The sequence below is a fragment of the Scyliorhinus torazame genome, chromosome 10, assembly GCF_047496885.1.
Source record: "Scyliorhinus torazame isolate Kashiwa2021f chromosome 10, sScyTor2.1, whole genome shotgun sequence".
Classification (NCBI taxonomy): domain Eukaryota; kingdom Metazoa; phylum Chordata; class Chondrichthyes; order Carcharhiniformes; family Scyliorhinidae; genus Scyliorhinus; species Scyliorhinus torazame.
In genome coordinates this window covers 45,752,005-45,770,912 of record NC_092716.1, presented here as the reverse complement: position 1 = coordinate 45,770,912, position 18,908 = coordinate 45,752,005, and the positions used below count along the sequence as shown (strand labels likewise).

Sequence of the window (18,908 nt, the reverse complement as noted above, 5' to 3'; positions counted from 1 at the left end):
GAGGGAAGTGATTCCACTATTGCTAAGTTTGTGGATGACACAAAAATAGATGGGCCGAATGGCTTCCTTCCGCACTGTAGGGTTTCTATGATTCTATTCCAGATGTAGTTTAACTAGTGCCTTGTATGGTAAGGCAAGTGGTGGGAATGACACAAATAGTCTACAGAGGGATATACGCAGGTTAGGTGAGTGGGTAAAACTTGGCAGAAGTTGGAAAATGTGAAGTTATGCACTTTAGTAGGAAGAATAAAGGAGCTGAATATTATTTAAATGGAGAAAGACTGCAGAAAGCTTCAGTTCAGAGGGATTTGGGGGAACTCGTGCCTAAATCTCAAAAAGCTAGCTTGCAGGTTCAGCACATAATTGGGAAATCAAATGGAATGTTTGCCTTTATTTCAAAGGCAATGGAGTATAAAAATAGAGAAGTCCTGCTAAAACCATACAAGGCACTAGTTAAACTACATCTGGAATAGGCCATTCGGCCCATCAGGTCTGCACCGGCACTCCTAAAGAGCACCCTATTTAGGCCCACTCCCCTGCCCTATCCCCGTAACCCCACCAAACCCTTTGGATACTAAGGGGTAATTTAGTGTGGCCAATGCACTAACCTGCACATCTTTGGACTGTGGGAGGAAACCGGAGCACCTGGAGGAAACCCACGCAGACATGGGGAGAATGTGCAAACTCCACAGTCAGTCACCAAGGCTGGAAATGAACCCGGGTGCCTGGCGTGGTGAGGCAGCAGTGCTAACCAATGTGCCACCATACTGTGAATAGTTTGGTCCCTTTATCTAAGGAAATATATACAGGCGTTGGAGGCAGTCCAGTGAAGGTTCACTCAGTTGATCCCTGGTATTTAGGATTTTCTTATGAAGAAAGATTGAGTAGATTGGGTTTGCAAACATTGGAGTTTAGAAGAATGAGAGGTGACCTTATTGAGGCACAGAGGGTTCTCTGGGACTTGCCAGGGTATATGTTGAGAGGTTGTTTCCCTTGTGGGAGGATCTAGGACCAGAGTAAGGGGTTGCCCATTTAAGACAGAGAGGAATTTCTTCTCTTCGATGGTAGTGAATCTGTGGAATTCTTTACTGCAGGAAGCTGTCGCGTTGTTGGGTGCCTAGACAATTCTGCTTCTCTTTGGTGATGGGGTCTTCCTAGTTGGGACTGGCGTAATCTTTTTTTTGCTAGCCGTGGGGGAGGTGCGCTGCTCTGGGTGTGGTTGAGGAGATGCTGGACCAGCTGGGGTTTTAGGGTGTGCTGGAGGTCTTGGGTGCTGGCTTTTTTGTGTTGGGAGCGCACTGGGCTAGTCCAGGTCCGGTGCTGTTGTTGGTGTTCTGTTGCCCCCCCGGAGCTTTGGATGTCCTTTCTTGAAGGCTTACTGGGAACATCCCGAGAGGACCCCTGTGCACAGGGTCCCGGGGTTGAGCCGAGTTCCGTACTTTAGTCGATGCCCTGTTGCCAACCCCCACACCCGTTGTGGTCGGGAAGCTTATTTATTTGATTGAACAGTCTTTTTTTTCTCTTTCTCATCAATGATGGTGAGCGTGCGCCGAGGTAATATAGGCTCACGATTGTGTCCTGACCCTTTGTTACCTGTGATTCACTCCTAGTGGTTCCTCGTACCTTTGTTGGGGAGGTGAAGATGGCACTGATCATACTTCGAATCTGTAGCTGCTCTCTGTATAATTGTATGGAATGATGTTGCTTCTGTACTGGGCCAGAGACTGGGGTTATGTTGCACTGTGTGGAATATATGTATCATCCCTTTAAAACTGGGGTTTTAGCAAATTGTCTTTGTTTTTTTAAATTGTAGGTGGGGGATAATGAATCTGTGATTGAATCTAGCAGAAGCACCAACGGCCTGGTATCTGAGGGAAGGAGATGGTGGTGCTGCTGGAGTTAAGGGACATGTATATTGGTGCACGGCCGAACATGGCGCAAAAGAAATCTAGCCCGAACTCTCGTGATAAATATGAGCAATCGCCGCCCTTCTTCTCTGGTGGGGCTTGCAGAGGTATCAAGTTATGTCGAATGACTGTATTGACCCAGTTGTATTGCTGTTCTCCTGTTTCCCTCTGTATTCATGTTGAGCCTTTACTTTTTCTTACGGTGCTGCACCATTCCTGTGGTTTGTTTGCATTGTTTGTTAAAATATAAAACCTCAGTAAATATAACTTTAAAAAAACAGGGCTGCAAACTCCCGACTCTGTTTATTTATATTTCAACAGCAGAAGATCAGATTTTGCTCAGTAGAGAAACAGTAATCTTCTCAATATCACAGGCTGCAAACGAAGATATACAGAATCATAGGCTGGATAACGTCTGAAGAGAAATCCACTGAATCGATAGTGTAAGAACAGAGTAAAACAGTAATGTCAGACCAAAGTTAAGAAAGGTGGATTGCTTATTTAAGATTAATGATTTTGTGAATTTAGACTTAGTGTTTAGAGTTTTATTTATGGGATTTTAGCCTCAACAGTGAACAAACAGCACCAGCTGTTCATTACACTTCTGCTTGCCCTCAGACTTTCTCTGGGAATTTGCATCGCAACACAATGTTATTTTCAAATCCAAAACAGTAGAATGCCATTTATAGGGAAGGGGAGAGGGCCTGTGTGAACTGTGTAACGCCACAGACAATCCAGGTCACAGAATCGTCAATGAAAACAGAAAGTCTTAAACCTGGAAATGTCAGTTCGGACATTTAATGCAAATCAGAGCCAGAAAGCAGAGGGAAAGAAAGGTGGGATTGAGATAGAGATAAAAGAGACAGAAAACAAAAATGAACGGGAAAATTACAGCTTTTTAACTTCTTTAAATCTCCAACAATAATTGATACCTGACGGAATATAAACGTTGGTCATTTTCAGTGCCACAAAAATTGTTTGGCAGTAATTAAGCTTCAACATACGATTAAAAAGGGCCTATACACTGGAATGGACAAACCCCAACATCTCCCAGCGGATTTAGTCCTTCTTGAAGAAGTGTTGAAATTTCACACTGTTCATGTACTTGAACAGTGTGTCAGTGGGTGAGATGGGATTATCCTCCAGCTTTTGAAGGAGCAAGGCCACTTGGATAACAACTCATGATTTTCCACATTTAACTGTCCATATGCAGTCATCAGAAGTTGCTGTCTGATTACCACTTAAGTAACATTGAGCGCTATTGGCATCACTTGTTATTTCTACAGCAGAATCCAGGCCATTCTTTCTGCTCCTTTGAACCTTTCACTAGACCAGATTATTTTCCTGTGGATAAACTCCTCAGCTTGGTGCAAGCAATGGCCGGGATTTTCCAGTTTCTGCCAGCACGTCGCGTGCGGGGCAGGAAAATTTGAAGAACGGCCAAAAGTCAATTGCTCGGAAAATCACACCCAATTTGTGGAGGAAAATCTGGGTGACGCGCGTGGCACAGTGTCTGGCAAGATAGTGAAGACATCTGTAAACAAGACGGAGAAATTCAAAATCCAAAGTCAATCGCTTTAGGATGAGGCATAAATGGAAGTTGGCGAGGACGGGGTGCTGGGTAACATTGCCTTTTGCATTTTATCAGATCTTTCACTGCTGTCACAAAGTTTTACAGCCAATGAAGTGTAGTCACTATGGTGATGTTAGAAACGCGGTAGCCAGTGTGCACACAGAAAATCCAAAAAGAGCAATGTGATAATGACCAGATAACTGGTTTGATTATGGGGGGGGGGGGGGGGGGGAATATCACCAGGGCGGCAGGGATAACTCTGCAGTTCTTCGAAATATTGCCATGGGATCATTTACATCCACCTGACAGGCTGCCAGGGCCTTGCGCTGACGTCTCACCGGAAAGACTGCACCACTAGGACTTCCGGTGACGGCGGGCGGGAGGCGGCCGCACAATGGAGGGCTCCCGTTCGGGAACGGCATTTTTGGGGCTTTAAGCCCGGTCCCAGGGTCCGCGGAGGCGGCAGAAGAAGGGAGAAGGCACAGTGAAGACACAGGAGGAAAAAAAGAACAAAGGAAAATGTCGAGGGTGAGCAAGAAAGCGGCCGGAAAAGAAAAACAGCTGAAGGTCCGTCGGGGAGTGGCAAGGTCACCGCGGGGTCACCAAGGAAAATGGAGGCTGGAACACCAGGGAAGGCCGCACTGCTCACGGCTGAAGAAATAACTAAGGTGATGGCTGCGGAATTTGAAAAGCAGTTGGCGCAGATTGCGAAATGTATGGAGACGGTGAGGAAGGAGATGAGGGAGGTTTTGAGTGTGCTGGTGGAGGAGGCGGTTTCCCCGGTGAGGACAGAGGTGGCGAGCGCAGTGGCGGAGGTGCGAGAGCAAGGGGAGGCGCTGAAGGAAGTGGAGGAGACGTTATCGCAGCACGGTGATCAACTTGCCTCGATGGGGAAAGAGATGCGGAAGGTGATGGATACTAACAAGGATCTGCGAGGAAAAATGGAAGACCTGGAAAACAGATCCAGGCGACAGACTTTGAGGATTGTGGGGCTGCCTGAAGGAGTTGAAGGACCGAAGCCGACTGAGTATTTTGCCGCGATGCTGGCAAAACTATTGGGGGAGGGGGAGGATCTCTCCTGATATAAACTGGATCGGGCTCATCGGTCGTGGAGGCCTGTACCAAAGGCGAGTGAGCCGCCAAGGGCAGTGACTCCGTGCTTCCGTAGGTACAGTGTGAAGGAGAAGGTCCTGAGCTGGGCCAAGCAGAAGCGGGTGGTGCAGTGGGCTGGAGCTGGTATACATGTATACCAGGACTTTACGGTGTAGCTGGCAAGGAGGCGGGCTGCCTTCAACCAGGTGAAGAGGGCACTGTACATTAGCAAGGTGCGGTGCGGCATTGTATATCCAGCGAAGCTGAGGGTGACTTACAAGCTCAGGGACTTTTATTTTGGAACGGCGGAAGCAGCAGAGGAGTTTGCGAAAGCAGAAGGACTGTGGCAGAACTGACAAATTGAGGAATGGCCATGTGCCGATGTAACCTCATGACTGTATTTTCTTCTTTTTTGCTTCACTGCGCGCGGGTGTAGGGGCTAAAGGAGCCAATGTTGTATATATTTGGACAAGGGAAGTGATGGGACTTTCACTCGAAATGAGGACTCTTTGGACTGCAGGTGGATATGTGGAGTTTGTGTGCTAAAAGGGGATCTTTGGGCTTTCCTGGGGCCGGGCAAGTGGGAAAGGGACCCGGGCGGGGGCCTCCACGCTGGCCGGATAAAGCCGACCAGTGAACGGGAGTGAGGTGGGGGGAGGGGCTGCGGCCATCGGAGCCTGGCGGAACAGGGTCCGAGTGGTCTAGCCGGGGTGGAAAGTTGGGGGGAGGGAACCGAGGTTGGGAGGAGGAGTTTTACAAGAGGCAGTGGACAGGAGGAGCTGGAGACCTGCGGTGGGTTGGGGGGGGGGGGGGCGGGGGAGAGCTGTGTAAGATTAAGGGTGACTACGGGTAATTCCTGATTCCTTGTTGTCATTTGTTTATGTAAACATGCGGGTTGAGGTTTGGGGGTTGGTGGGTAGATGGGATCGTTGTTATTATGGGGACTGACATATCTTGCTGATTATTGTTGATGGATGTAAATGTGGGAGAAAATGTGAAAAAGGAGAATAAATTTTTTAAAAAAAATTTAAAAAGACTGCACCACTACAATATTCCTATTGCACTTCAGTGTCAGCCTCGATCTTTGTGCTCAAGCCCTGGAGTGGGACTTGATCTCACAACCTTGTGACTCAAAGACCAGAGTGCTGCCAACTGAGCCACAGCTGGCACTCAACAAAGAACAAAGAACAAAGAAAAGTACAGCACAGGTACAGGCCCTTCAGCCCTCCAGGCCCGTGCCGACCATGCTGCCCGACTAAACTACAATCTTCTACACTTCCTGGGTCCGTATCCCTCTATTCCCATCCTATTCATGTATTTGTCAAGATGCCCCTTAAATGTCACTATCGTCCCTGCTCCACCACCTCCTCCGGTAGAGAGTTCCAGGCACCCACTACCCTCTGCGTAAAAAACTTGCCTCGTACATCTACTCTAAACCTTGCCCCTCTCACCTTAAACCTATGCCCCCTAGTAATTGACCCCTCTACCCTGGGGAAAAGCCTCTGACTATCCACTCTGTCTATGCCCCTCATAATTTTGTAGACTCGGGACGCATGGGATCGGATCCAGGTTCTCACAGTCTGGGTGTGTCCGGGTTTGCGCAGGGTGGAACTCGGGCAGGTACCCAGCATCATTTCTGCCTTCAAGATGTGTCTTATGATTAATGCCACACCTTGTGATCTCACAGAAACATGCAAACAAACATTTCTGAAATGTTATTGTTAAGTTGATCCAAAATACCTTTCGACTGTTAGCACTAGTCAAAACAATCTGGTTTTATCTGGTTCAACTAGTCATAAAACAAATGTCGGTCACATTGTTAGTTTCCAGTGATGTTGACCTGCCCAGGAACATTTGTGGGTTGGACAATATGCAAGACCTAGTGGACAGGAATGTAATTAAATCATTAAACATTCCACGCAGCTTATGTGGGACTTCCCCACCCACAGACTGGGGTGGAGGTAGAAAATAATGAGATATCCAGTAATTTTATTGGGCTGTTTCGATCACCTCTTGCCTTTAGAGTCTTCAACTGTCTTGGCCCCAAATTCTTGAAGTGGCACCAGAAGAGTTCTGCTTGCTGTCCCTCTTTTAAAGGTTCCCTTGAAACCTCTTTTTGACCACAAAGGAGAACAGTCACATTCCCACCACAGCTCAGCATGTTTTCATCTCTGTGAGGTGCCTCAGAACATTTCTGACATTATATGTGTGGCAAGTTAAATAGCACAAAAAGATGACTCCTTTCTGTAGACTCAATGCTGCAGCATTTATTGGAGTGCAATCCCTTCATGTTGCAGCTGTTAGTTTTCTTTATGTTCACTGTGCTATCCTTTACATTGCTACCTTGCTCCCTGGCTTGTTTCTACATTTAAGTTGAACATTGAAAATAACGGGCAGAACTTTTCCATGTTTTTTCAGTGTCAGACTCCGACTGAAACCCAGCGTGGAGCTCTCCAGCTGCACAGCCCAGTTTTTAACCCAGATCTCAAGCATCTCTGAAAAATAAGGTCCAGTGTTACGCCAACCCTTTGGCAGGGCCTGATTGAGCAGGCTCCAGTGAGATCAGGGTTTTAAAAAGAAATGGTGCCCCGATCAGCTCAGAAAATAAACATCCCGTCACCCCACCACGGACACGAGGAACCTCCCTCGTATGCATCGGGGCTCGCACCCAATCCCCAGCACCACCATTGGCATCAGACACTCTCAAGCCCCTCCCCCATTCCCCCTCAATCCCCCAGGCCCCCCATTAATCCCCCAGGTCCCCCCCACCATTAGCATTGGGCGCTCTCACTACAACAGGAGCTCTCCCCCTCCCCCTCACCACCGTCAGTATTGGGGGTCTACCCCCCCCTCCCCCTCCAACAAACATAACGCAAAGGGTCCGCCCAGGCACAGGTTGGTACTGCCAGACTGGCACTGCCAAATGTGCCAGGTGGCAGTGCCAGGGCGCTTCCCAAGCATGTTCCTTCCCCCCCCGGGGGCTATAACTTTGCGCTCCCGGGGGAATCCCCTCGACTGATTCACGTTTTTCAGAACCTGTTGTAAACCTCACCAATGGGACGATATGTTCAGTAAGGGGGAGAGATCATGTGACAGGGGGCGCTCAATAAGTATATTAACATCAAAACATTTTTGAACCAGGTTCGCGCCCTTTCCAGGTGTGAACCTCATTATGTCACCGGCGAGGAGCGTGGAAAATGTGATCTCACTGGCAAGAGCTTCCTTTCCCGATTCTCACAGGATTTTCCACCCATGTCGCCGTTTTCACTGACTGCTAACGTGGGCTGAAAATCAGCCCCAACGTTTAATTGATCAGAGTATTGTAGGTTTTCAAAAGTTAATGTTGGTGCACCATTTTTTTATTTAATCAGTGAGACACTTCCCGACAGCTCACACAGGTAACCAGCAGGAAATGGCAGTAGGTGGGTGGGTCTGAAGATAAAATTAGTAATAAAACAGTACTAATGACAATTGGTACTGAACGAGCAGTATGTTTACATTATTGATCTGCATAAGCTTCAGCGTTTCTGGAAGCTCTATTCACATTAGCAGGTGCTCCGTAATCAGTACACTTCTTCCCACACCCAACAAATAAACAGCTTTTAGAGGTGTGGCCTGTGTACTTTAATGAGCTTATTATAGACAGATGGTGTGAACAGGGCAGGTGCATTGAAGACTGATGCTCTCAAAAGAAGGCAGAATGGTAGAAGGTGTGGCATTATGTTAAAGACAATCTATATGTGGGAAATGTTGGGCAGGCACATATCCATGGTGAGACCATTTGGAACCAGGATGGTTATGGGCGACTGAATGGCCACCATCCAAACAGGACACAATAAAATCGGCTTTGATTGGTTTATAAAAAGCAGTAAGCCCGGTGAGGTGCCTTTTATTAGGTACAAAAATGAAAAGAATGCAGGTAGTTAACATTGGGTTTTATGGGCGTGCTGCATTCTTGTGTAATACCAGTGCTGATGTATCACCACATAATCATCAGTAATAGAAACAAAATCAAATAGTCAAGCTTCAAATTAGATTTAGAAATGTGTCAAGAGTACAATGTGCTGAATCATCCCATGAACATTTGCAAGGGTATTTCTACAGAACATTTCTTTTGTTCCTGCTGTTCTGGTTTGGTCAGTTAATTTTCGATTAAACTATCTATCAACACAATGGTGAATATTTTTACACGCCTGCTCCTAGTATGCCCATCCAAAATCATGTGTGGCTAAATCAGAGGAACGATGGCGACCAGTTCAAATTATTTTCTCAGTTAAATTCTCCCACAAATCAAGTGCAACATCTTTGGATGGCCAGCAAACATTCATTTTCGAGAAGGATTTCCCGTGTGTGTGATTATGACGGGGCAGGACAGGGCCAGGGGTGCGTCTGGATGTGTGTTCAAACCATACCTGGAGCTGATCCTTTTCATGATGTCCATTCAGTGGGTGACACTGAGTGAAAGCCATATACTTAGGTTAAGCTGGGTGGAAATGGATGATTGGGTGGGTCACGGGTTATCGACAGGTGAGTAAAAACAGACTACAAGTAGTAGTGCAACTGACAAATGATATGTCACCTGTTGATCACGCATACGGACTTTGCCTAGAACTCAGGAAGTGCTCTGGCAATCCAGAACTATTGCCGTTGACCCACTGAACAGAGGCAGCTCCCACATAAATCTTGATCACCCTGATAAAAGGCAAAGTGAAGCCTCCCTGTCCTGACCAGGTCAATCGGCATACATGCAAAACTCTTTTATCAAGCAAAATACTGGAAACTATTGTCAAATGTTATTGATTCACAAATGGCCGTTGTTGTCAACACACTCCAATGTATGAATCACAGAATTGTTGCAGCACAGAGGACGCCATTCAGCCCATCATGTCAACACAAGCTCTCGAAATGAGCAATTCACTTGGTGCCATTCTCCCATCTTCTCCCCATAATCTGGCACATTCTCCCTTTGCAGATGAGTCGAATTCCCTTTCGCTTGTTCCATCTGAACCTGCCTCCAACGCACCACATATCCCACTCTGTGTACCATGTGACCTGATGCAATATACATGCTTTTATCAAGGAAAATTGTTTTCTTAAAATATTAAAATTAAAAAACAAAGGAGTAACACGAGCTAGAACCCCTATTAAAACAGATCAGAGAACTATGATTAATGGCCTTTGTTTTGGTTCATACATTTATGAATATTGTTGTTTAAACAGCAAGTCTTTAAGTGCTTTAGACATTTTTAAGTTTCTGGGCTTGCTGAATGAAACAGAATGAGGGAGCTGATGATTATCACTTTGTGCTGAATCATCCATCAATTTTTGATTGTCTCCATCAACCTTAATACACTTCCCAGTCAGCCTTAGTAACTTCTTCAAGACACGTGCTTGGTATTTAACAGGAAAAGGGAATTTAAAAGAGGATGGTGGTACAATGCTCTACTCTAGTTGATTCCAATGCTATTCCTTCACCGTGAGGATTTGATTGATAAAATGCAACTCTTTCTGTTCGTCATAAATGATGATATCATAGAATTTACAGTGCAGAAGGAGGCCAGTCAGCCCATCGAGTCTGCACCGGCCCTTGGAAAGAGCACCCTACCTAAGCCCACACCTCCACCCATCCCTGCAACCCAGCGCAACCCTTTTGGACACTAAGGGCGATTTATCATGGTCAATCCACCTAACCTGCACATCTTTGGACTGTGGGAGGAAACCGGTGCACCTGGAGGAAACCCATGCAGACCTGCGGAGAACGTGCAGACTCCGCACAGACAGACACAAGCCGGGAATCGAACCTAGGACCCTGGAGCTGTGAAGCCACACTGCTAACCACTGTGCTACTGTGCTGCCCCTATGATTATCAGAAGCATGAATCTTAACAGCAGAGTTCTATAGTCTGCACAGAAAATCTGCAGTACCAAGGTACTACTGGTGAAGTCATGTAGCCAAACTCCTGAGGAGCAATAATCACTGTCACATCACTCCTAATTGTTTTTCTTTTAATGTTTTAAAATAAATTTAAGAGTACCCAATTCTTTCTTTTTCCAGTTGAAGGGCAATTTAGCGTGGCCACTCCACCTACCCTGCACATCTTTTTGTGTTATGGGGGTGAGACCCAGGCAAACATGGGGAGAATGTGCAAACTTCCACACGGACAATGAAATGAAATGAAATGAAAATCGCTTATTGTCACAAGTAAGCTTCAAATGAAGTTACTGTGAAAAGCCCCTAGTCGCCACATTCCGGCGCCTGCTCGAGGAGGCTGGTACGGGAATTGAACCGTGATGCTGGCCTGCCTTGGTCTGCTTTCAAAGCCAGCGATTTAGCCCTTACTAAACCAGCCCCTCAGAGCCGGGATTGAACCCGGGTCCTCGGCGCCATGAGGCAGCAATGCAAACCACCGAGCCACCCCTTGTTTTTGTTTTACACACGTCAGAATTCGGCATTTCTGGCCCGGACTTCTGAACCGGGTCTTTTCAGGAATGCCAAGCATACCTGATCTTGGAGGTCTTCTACATAGCGCAGGATTGTTGGAGGAAGCCAACCCATGTCCCCTTTTTGCATCACTGCCTGCTGTATTTTTACAAGGCTCCATTCACCGGAAGAGTGAAAAGTTTTGAGTGCGTTAGAAAATGAGTGCGAGGATGGCTGATGGATACACGGAATGGGTAGATAGGTTCAGGTCAGGCGAATGCAGAGGGCGCGGGGGGGAAGCGAGCTGCACGGTGGGGGCGATAGCGAGAGCGCGGGGAGGCAAAAGCGAGAGCGCGGGGAGGCAAAAGCGAGAGCGCGAGGGGGGGGGGGGGAAAGCGAGAGCGCGAGGGGGGGGAAAGCGAGAGCGCGAGGGGGGGGGCAAAAGCGAGAGCGCGAGGGGGGGCAAAAGCGAGAGCGCGAGGGGGGGGCAAAAGCGAGAGCGCGGGGGGGGCAAAAGCGAGAGCGCGGGGGGGGCAAAAGCGAGAGCGCGGGGGGGGCAAAAGCGAGAGCGCGGGGGGGGCAAAAGCGAGAGCGCGGGGGGGGAAAAGCGAGAGCGCGGGGGGGCAAAAGCGAGAGCGCGGGGGGGGCAAAAGCGAGAGCGCGGGGGGGCAAAAGCGAGAGCGCGGGGGGGCAAAAGCGAGAGCGCGGGGGGGGCAAAAGCGAGAGCGCGGGGGGGCAAAAGCGAGAGCGCGGGGGGGCAAAAGCGAGAGCGCGGGGGGGCAAAAGCGAGAGCGCGGGGGGGCAAAAGCGAGAGCGCGGGCGGGGGAAAAGCGAGAGCGCGGGCGGGGGAAAAGCGAGAGCGCGGGCGGGGGAAAAGCGAGAGCGCGGGCGGGGGAAAAGCGAGAGCGCGGGCGGGGGAAAAGCGAGAGCGCGGGCGGGGGAAAAGCGAGAGCGCGGGCGGGGGAAAAGCGAGAGCGCGGGCGGGGGAAAAGCGAGAGCGCGGGCGGGGGAAAAGCGAGAGCGCGGGCGGGGGAAAAGCGAGAGCGCGGGCGGGGGAAAAGCGAGAGCGCAGGCGGGGGAAAAGCGAGAGCGCGGGCGGGGGAAAAGCGAGAGCGCGGGCGGGGGAAAAGCGAGAGCGCGGGCGGGGGAAAAGCGAGAGCGCGGGCGGGGGAAAAGCAAGAGCGCGGGCGGGGGAAAAGCAAGAGCGCGGGCGGGGGAAAAGCAAGAGCGCGGGCGGGGGAAAAGCGAGAGCGCGGGGGGGAAAGCAAGAGCGTGGGGGTGAAAGCGAGAGCACCGGAGCGAAAGCGAGAGTGCAGGGGGGGGGGGGGGGGGGTAGCGAGAGTGCAGGGGGGGGGGGGCAAGAAGCGAGAGTGCAGGGGGGGAAAGCAAGGGCGCGGGACCCCGAGTGTCGGTGGGGGAGACCCCGAGTGTCGGTGGTGGAGACCCCGAGGGTCGGTGGTGGAGACCCCGAGGGTCGGTGGGGGAGACCCCGAGGGTCGGTGGGGGAGACCCCGAGGGTCGGTGGGGGAGACCCCGAGGGTCGGTGGGGGAGACCCCGAGGGTTGGTGGGGGAGACTCCGAGGGAGGGAGGTGTGAAGATTGCGGGAGGGGAGGTCAGTGGGCCGAGGGTCGGTGGGGGAGACCCCGAGGGTCAGTGGGGGGGACTCAGAGGGATGGAGGCCTGAAGATTGGGGGAGGGGATGTCAGTGGGCCAGGGGTGGGAGTAGTGTGTGTGTTTGAGAGTTGTGGGAGAGTTCAAAAGGGAGTCGGAGGATTGGTGGTGGGGGGTTGGGGCGAGTTGGAGGGTGACGGTGTGGGCTAGTCAGAGGGGCTCAATGGGGTGTCAGTGAAGGGGGTGGGTGGGTTGAAAGGTTTAGTTTTATAGCTACCAGGACTTAGTCATGTTTTTTCCAGTCTACCTTTTCCTGGGTAAGTATCCAGTTAAGTAAGTATCCAGTTAAGTAAGTATCCAGTTAAGTGAGTCGGAACCCTCCAAGATCTCAGACTCCTAACTCAAGAGTTGGAGGCTATTTCTGGAGGGTTCTGGTCAGTGTGGAATTACCCACTGGAAGTTGAAACTTTGAGTAATTCCCGTCATGTCATTGCATTGGGACAGGACAGGTCTTCAAATGCATCTTCCAGGGTGTCCAAGGTACAACTGTCCGAAGACGAGAAGACCTGGGCCAAAGTTTAATACAAATCATGTAACTACAAGGCACTTGTTTTCATTTCTTAATTTAACAGAAGAGACCATTTTCTAATGTGAACGTGTAGTAGTTCTACTGCATAGTCCAACCCAACAATGGAGCAGATTCACCCATCGGCTAATGAGCTTGGGCAGTGGGCCAAATGTGCCATTCGAACTCCCAGTAGCCAGACTCGATCAATATCTGCGAGAGCTCTCATCGCCTGCCACATACCTTACTGCAGAACCCGACCACAAATATACCTTCACACTGAAAGAAATGACACTTCTGTTCCGATGTGAAGCTGCCCAGACTCCTAAAACAATAAAAACTATCGAAAATAGATGGCATTCTCCGGCGCTTAAGAGAACTTTGGTCTTACCTCTTTAGCATCTTTGATTTTAATCAGGAAAGTCTGTAACTCCAAGGTTTCCACAAACAATGCCCTACAGACTGCTTGAAAATGTGCATCTGCTTCATTACGATTCAACAAATGTGCAGCACATGCCTTCATTACTTGTTCGAAAGTCCTCACCGAACGGGGCGTCCCATCACCCTCCTCCTCGTCATCCTGTCCACTGTACCCCTCGTCAGCTGTGCCGTTACTACCTTCAGAGTCATTGTTTGCCATCTGGTCAATAAGTTGTTCCAACTGCTGAGTCAACTCCCGTTCCTCATTCTCATCCAATCCCCAGTCTAGTGCTCGATAAATAGCAAATCCCAAGGACTGCACCACCTGGAAGGAAGAACAAAAAAAACCTTGTCAAATGGAATTCGATTTTATACTAGCCCCCCCCCCTCCCCAATGCCAAAGATAGATATACTTTCTTTTTATTCTTTCCTGGGATGTGGACATCATGGGCAATGCCAGCATTTACTGCCCTTGAACAGAGTGGCTTGCCACACCAAGAGTCAACCACATTGTTGTGGATCTGGAGTTACGTGTAGGCCAGACCTGATGAGGACAGCAGATTTCCTTCCCTAAAGGACATTAGTGAACCAGATGGGTTTTTACGACAATCGGCAATGGTTTCACGATCACCATCACCGACATTAGCTTTTCAATTCCAGATTATCAACAGAATTTAAATTCCACCAGCTGCACGGTGGCTGGTTTCGAAACGTTGTCCCCAGAATATTATCTGGGGCCTTTGTTGTTCGATAATGCTGCTGTGATGCATCTTGGGATGTGCAATAGATGTGACTTGTTATTGTGTCTCAGCATTGTGCTTTTCAAATTGGTCAGGATTGACTGACCGGGGCAATGCCGTGTATTTTACTGTTTGTTACATCGCACTGATTCGATTTTCTCCATTTGGTGTCAACTTTATTGCATCTGAATCACATTTACAGTCACACCATGTTATTTTCCCTCAGTTTTCGACACAGTGATTCAGAGTTATGACTATTTCACAGTTATAGATGTTCCCAAACGCCAGGGTCACTAGAGCGGCACGGTGGCACAGAGATTAGCACCGTTGCCTCACAGCGCCAGGGGCTCGGGTTCGATTCCGACCTCGACTGTCTGTGTGAAGTTTGCACATTGTCTGTGTGTGCGTGGGTTTCCTTCGGGTGCTCCGGTTTTCTCTCACAGTCCAAAGATGTGCAGATTAGGTGGATTGGCCATGCTAAATTGCCCCTTAGGGTAGGGTTGCAGGAAAGGGCAGGTGATTGGCTCTAGGTGGGGTGCTCTTCCTAAGGGTCAGAGCAGACTCTATGTGCCTCCTTCGGTACTGTAGGGATTGGATGATACACACAATATTTTACTGAGGTGGTTAGCTTGTAACATGCCCATGAAGCTGCCTGCTCTAAATACAATCAAACAATACAAACGTTTTTAAAAAAAAAATCATATTAACAGCAACATTTCAGGTCAGACCTATAACTAATATACAAGAGGGAAAGATCGCCACTTTGAAAAGGTTACTTTGCTTTCATACCTTAAATAGAGCAAAATGCAAGAACACAGGAATCAGCATGCAATGGACAGAAAACCATTTGCAAATATTCCTGGTAACAATCACCAACAGGAAAAGATAATCTCAAATCACCAGCACAAAATCAGGGAGAGCTTTGGAACAGGCTGTAAGTGAGAGTGCTTTCCACACTTCGATATACCTTTCCCTTACCTAGCTGCTCTCTGTCTGCTGGTACTGTGCAGCACTCATGGTGCTGCTGAGGCAGTAAGCATGGGACCTGCCCAGGCTGACATATTCTGCTTTGCTCTCTTTGTACAGTAGCAACTCATCTCATCTCCCCATTCCCCATCTCTCAGAGCAGCAGTGCTGAGAATAGGAATTTACCATGTGGGCAACTGGGAGCGCTGCAGATGTCAGCCCTGCCTACCTGGCAGAGAGTCGGCAGGTGGGCAAGTAACAGTGAGCAAGTTCAGCGTTTGCCCCATTGCTATCTTTGCCAATTTCTGACATGTCACTTGCAGTAAATTGAAATGAGATAAATATGTGGAACATTTGTGGATCTTTGGCCTGTAACTTCCTCCGATTGGACGGACTTACTCTTGCTGAGATTCCAAAACCCCTACCTCCCCCAATCTTCCTCACTCAGGCTAGGTGAGACAGGAGCAGCGAAGCGCGCACCCCAACAGCATAATAATGGAGTAACTGGGATGCAGCGGCAAGTCCCTCTCCCCTTTTAAGGGGGTGGGACGGGGGGGGGGGGGGGGGGGGGGTCTCGTATAAGGCTGGGTCCGGTTGTTTAAATAGGTACTCTAGAGTTAGAAGTGATTTTCTTTCCTCTAACTCTTTCAGAGTAACTATCAGGGTAAATCTAGCAGAACCACCTGAAGTTAGCGATTTAAATCGCTTGTCGGATGGTTCCCAGCGCAATTGTCCAGAGGAAGTTAGCGCGTCTGGGCAATTGCCGGGCAAACCATTTTGTGGGAGCTTCCTAGAGGGATTCCCCAGTGCATCATTGGGCCCTCCAAATGCGACGCTGGGGAATCAAAGTTAGAATCATAGAATTCCTACAGTACAGAAGGAGGCCATTCAGCCCATCGAATCTGCACCGACACTCTGAAAGAGCACCCTACCTAGGCCCACTCCTACGCCTCATTCCCTGTAACCCCGTAACCTAACCTAACCTGCACATTTTTGGACACTAAGGGGTAATTTAGCATGGCCAATCTACCTAACCTGCACATCTTTGGACTTTGGAGTTCTGCACCAATATCTCTTGATAGCCGCACCTAATAACAAAAAATATTGATCTTAGTCCTGAAATTTCAATTGATCCAGCATCTATAGCCTTATGGAAAACAGAAATACAGATTTCCACCATTTTCATGCAAGGGTAATGTTTCTCTCGATTTCATTCTTCTCGCTCTAACCTTAACATTGTGCCCTATTATATTGGATTTCTACACCAAAGGTAATAGATCCACTGCGTCTACCTTATTAAATTCCTTTATATTTTAAACTCTTTAATTGGAATGCACTTACACGTGCTCAACTGCAGGCAGCCATTATTAAACAACTTTATTTACACCCCCCAGTGGAGAAGGCAGCAGAGAGGACAGTATAACATGCTCACCTCTTACAAAATACCATACTCCCATTGCACTAGATTAAACCAACATCAAATACACCTGAAACTTTGACAGGTTGTGTTGCATACTTGTTTTTACTGTAATCACAACCAAAAACATATAAGACTGATCCTGTCAGAGTAATATATCTTCCAGGTCCTTTCCATTTCTGCCAGGATATCACCTCCCATTTCCATTAGCTTGACTCAGGGCTCTCAACATCTCTGTCAAATCTGACCTCTGACAATCAACTCTACTTATGGTTGGGGCTGACATTGATCGATTTATCTTAACCAAAGACCGTGGCTCCACCACGGTGCCCAGGTGGCAGTTCCAGCCTGGCAAGGGCACCATCAGGGGTGCCAGGCTGGGAATGCCAAGGTGCCCGGGTGGCAGGTTGCTCATGCCAGGGACCAAGCTCGGTGGTGCCCTGCCCTTATGAGGTGGGGGGAGGGTGGCTTGAGGACCACCTAAATCGGTAAGTTGGGGCACCGAGGGTTTCCATAGGCCGCAGTTGGGGGGGGGGGGGGTGATCGGGGTGGCATTTAAAAATGGCATCACAATTTCTTCCTGTACTGACTGAGTTGAGCTCGTCAGTGCCGGAATTGAATGTAAGCAAAGTTTCGACTTTCTTTGCTAAGGCCCCAAAATAGTCCCGTTTCATTGCGGGGTGGTTTTCAGCGCTGCAGGTGCTGGGAAACAGCCCACTAAACATGGCCAAAACAGGACTCTTTTTTTTTTTTCCTATTAAATTGTGTCCAGAGTCAACCGACAGTCTGCAGCAAACCGTGCCAAGCGAAGACCTATACATACCCGAGACCCGACAATACTGGAAACAACTGTGCAAGACATTTCAACACCGTGTCAACCTCCAAATCATACGTCAACTCCAGTTGATGCAGCGACAGAAACCACTCAAACTCAACCAGAAACACCAGCGGTTGCAATCAACATGAATAAGCAGACAACCGAGGTTCCCCGAAAACCACACAGGAATCGATGTCCTCCGAAATGTCTAACTTATTGACTTGTTGTGTTTGTTAACTGTTCAAAATTGTAAATTCTGATTGTTTGTATTATTCTGTGTTTCATTGCAGAAACCTTGATGTAAAAAGAGAGGAAAGTGTTTATTCCCAGTTGGAACAAGGTCCCTTTCAGAGTTTGATCATGTGACATACTGATGACATCATCGCTGGTTTGGGCGAGCTAACAGTCAGTCTAGCCTCGCAGCCTGAGAGAAAACACCTTTCCAATAAAGCTCTTGTTTGTATCTTCATGATCTGCAAGCCTATCCTTTAAAAATACTATGGTAGATATTGACCAAAACAATGTAACTGTTTCCCTTCCACTTGAAAGAAAGTGACAGGTATTTGTTCCCATGGTTTTTGTGTTTGATCATGGAATGAACGGCACCCGAATTATTTCTCATTCTGAACACACTTCAAAACATTTAATCAACTCTTCAATATCTCTATCCAGCTCTTTACAGTCATGCATCTAACTGTGTAAATGGCAGTGTCCTAGCCGAGCAAAACATCAGCTGTATATTGTCCTTTCTTTTGACTTCAGCCTTGTAATGCCTATTTTTTTCAATTGATCCTCCTTGTTTAAAGATTATGATAAAGTCTCTTATTGCTTTTCAAAATATCTAATGCACTCTTACTGATCCCTACTGTAAATAACTCGGACCAGTTTAATTGTGTCTTAAGCCAATTCTTTCCTATTAGGGGGACTTTGTTTCCTTCTACATCTACCAATGACAAATAATAGGACGCAGGACGCATGATCATATTTCACACTAACAGTAACCTGACGAACACTGGAATAACCGGACTTAACACTGGAGTACTGTTATTGGAATAACTCATCAGTTTCACACCAGTTCTGCATAAGGGAATGAGACTAAGAGACTTCTTGTACTCTCCTCCTGTGATGACAGACATGACTGAAGTTGTATCAAAGTTGAAAGTAAGCTGTGAATCTCCTACTTTTACTTCTACAGCAGGTGCTGGAGTTATATTTTCAGCTGTATTACTCTCGTCTTCCATGTCCTGTTTTTCTTGCTCTATGACTCTTGATCTTGCTGCTCAATAACATCAACTTCTGTTCCCACATTATCATGTGCGCATTCAAGGATTTCTAGACTCCTTAAGTAGCTTTAGAACTACCACGGCCCGGAGCTTTAC

The 18,908-nt window shown here is 48.1% G+C and overlaps 1 protein-coding gene across 1 annotated transcript in view; it reads right to left on the bottom strand.

Annotated features, from left to right (window-relative positions):
- spire2 (spire-type actin nucleation factor 2) overlaps positions 1–18,908 on the bottom strand; it is a 112,812-nt gene that overhangs the window by 49,505 nt on the left and 44,399 nt on the right. The window contains exon 5 of the mRNA XM_072518061.1: positions 13,561–13,914. Coding sequence (XP_072374162.1) covers positions 13,561–13,914 — 354 coding nt within the window. The remainder of the gene's footprint in view (positions 1–13,560; positions 13,915–18,908) is intronic.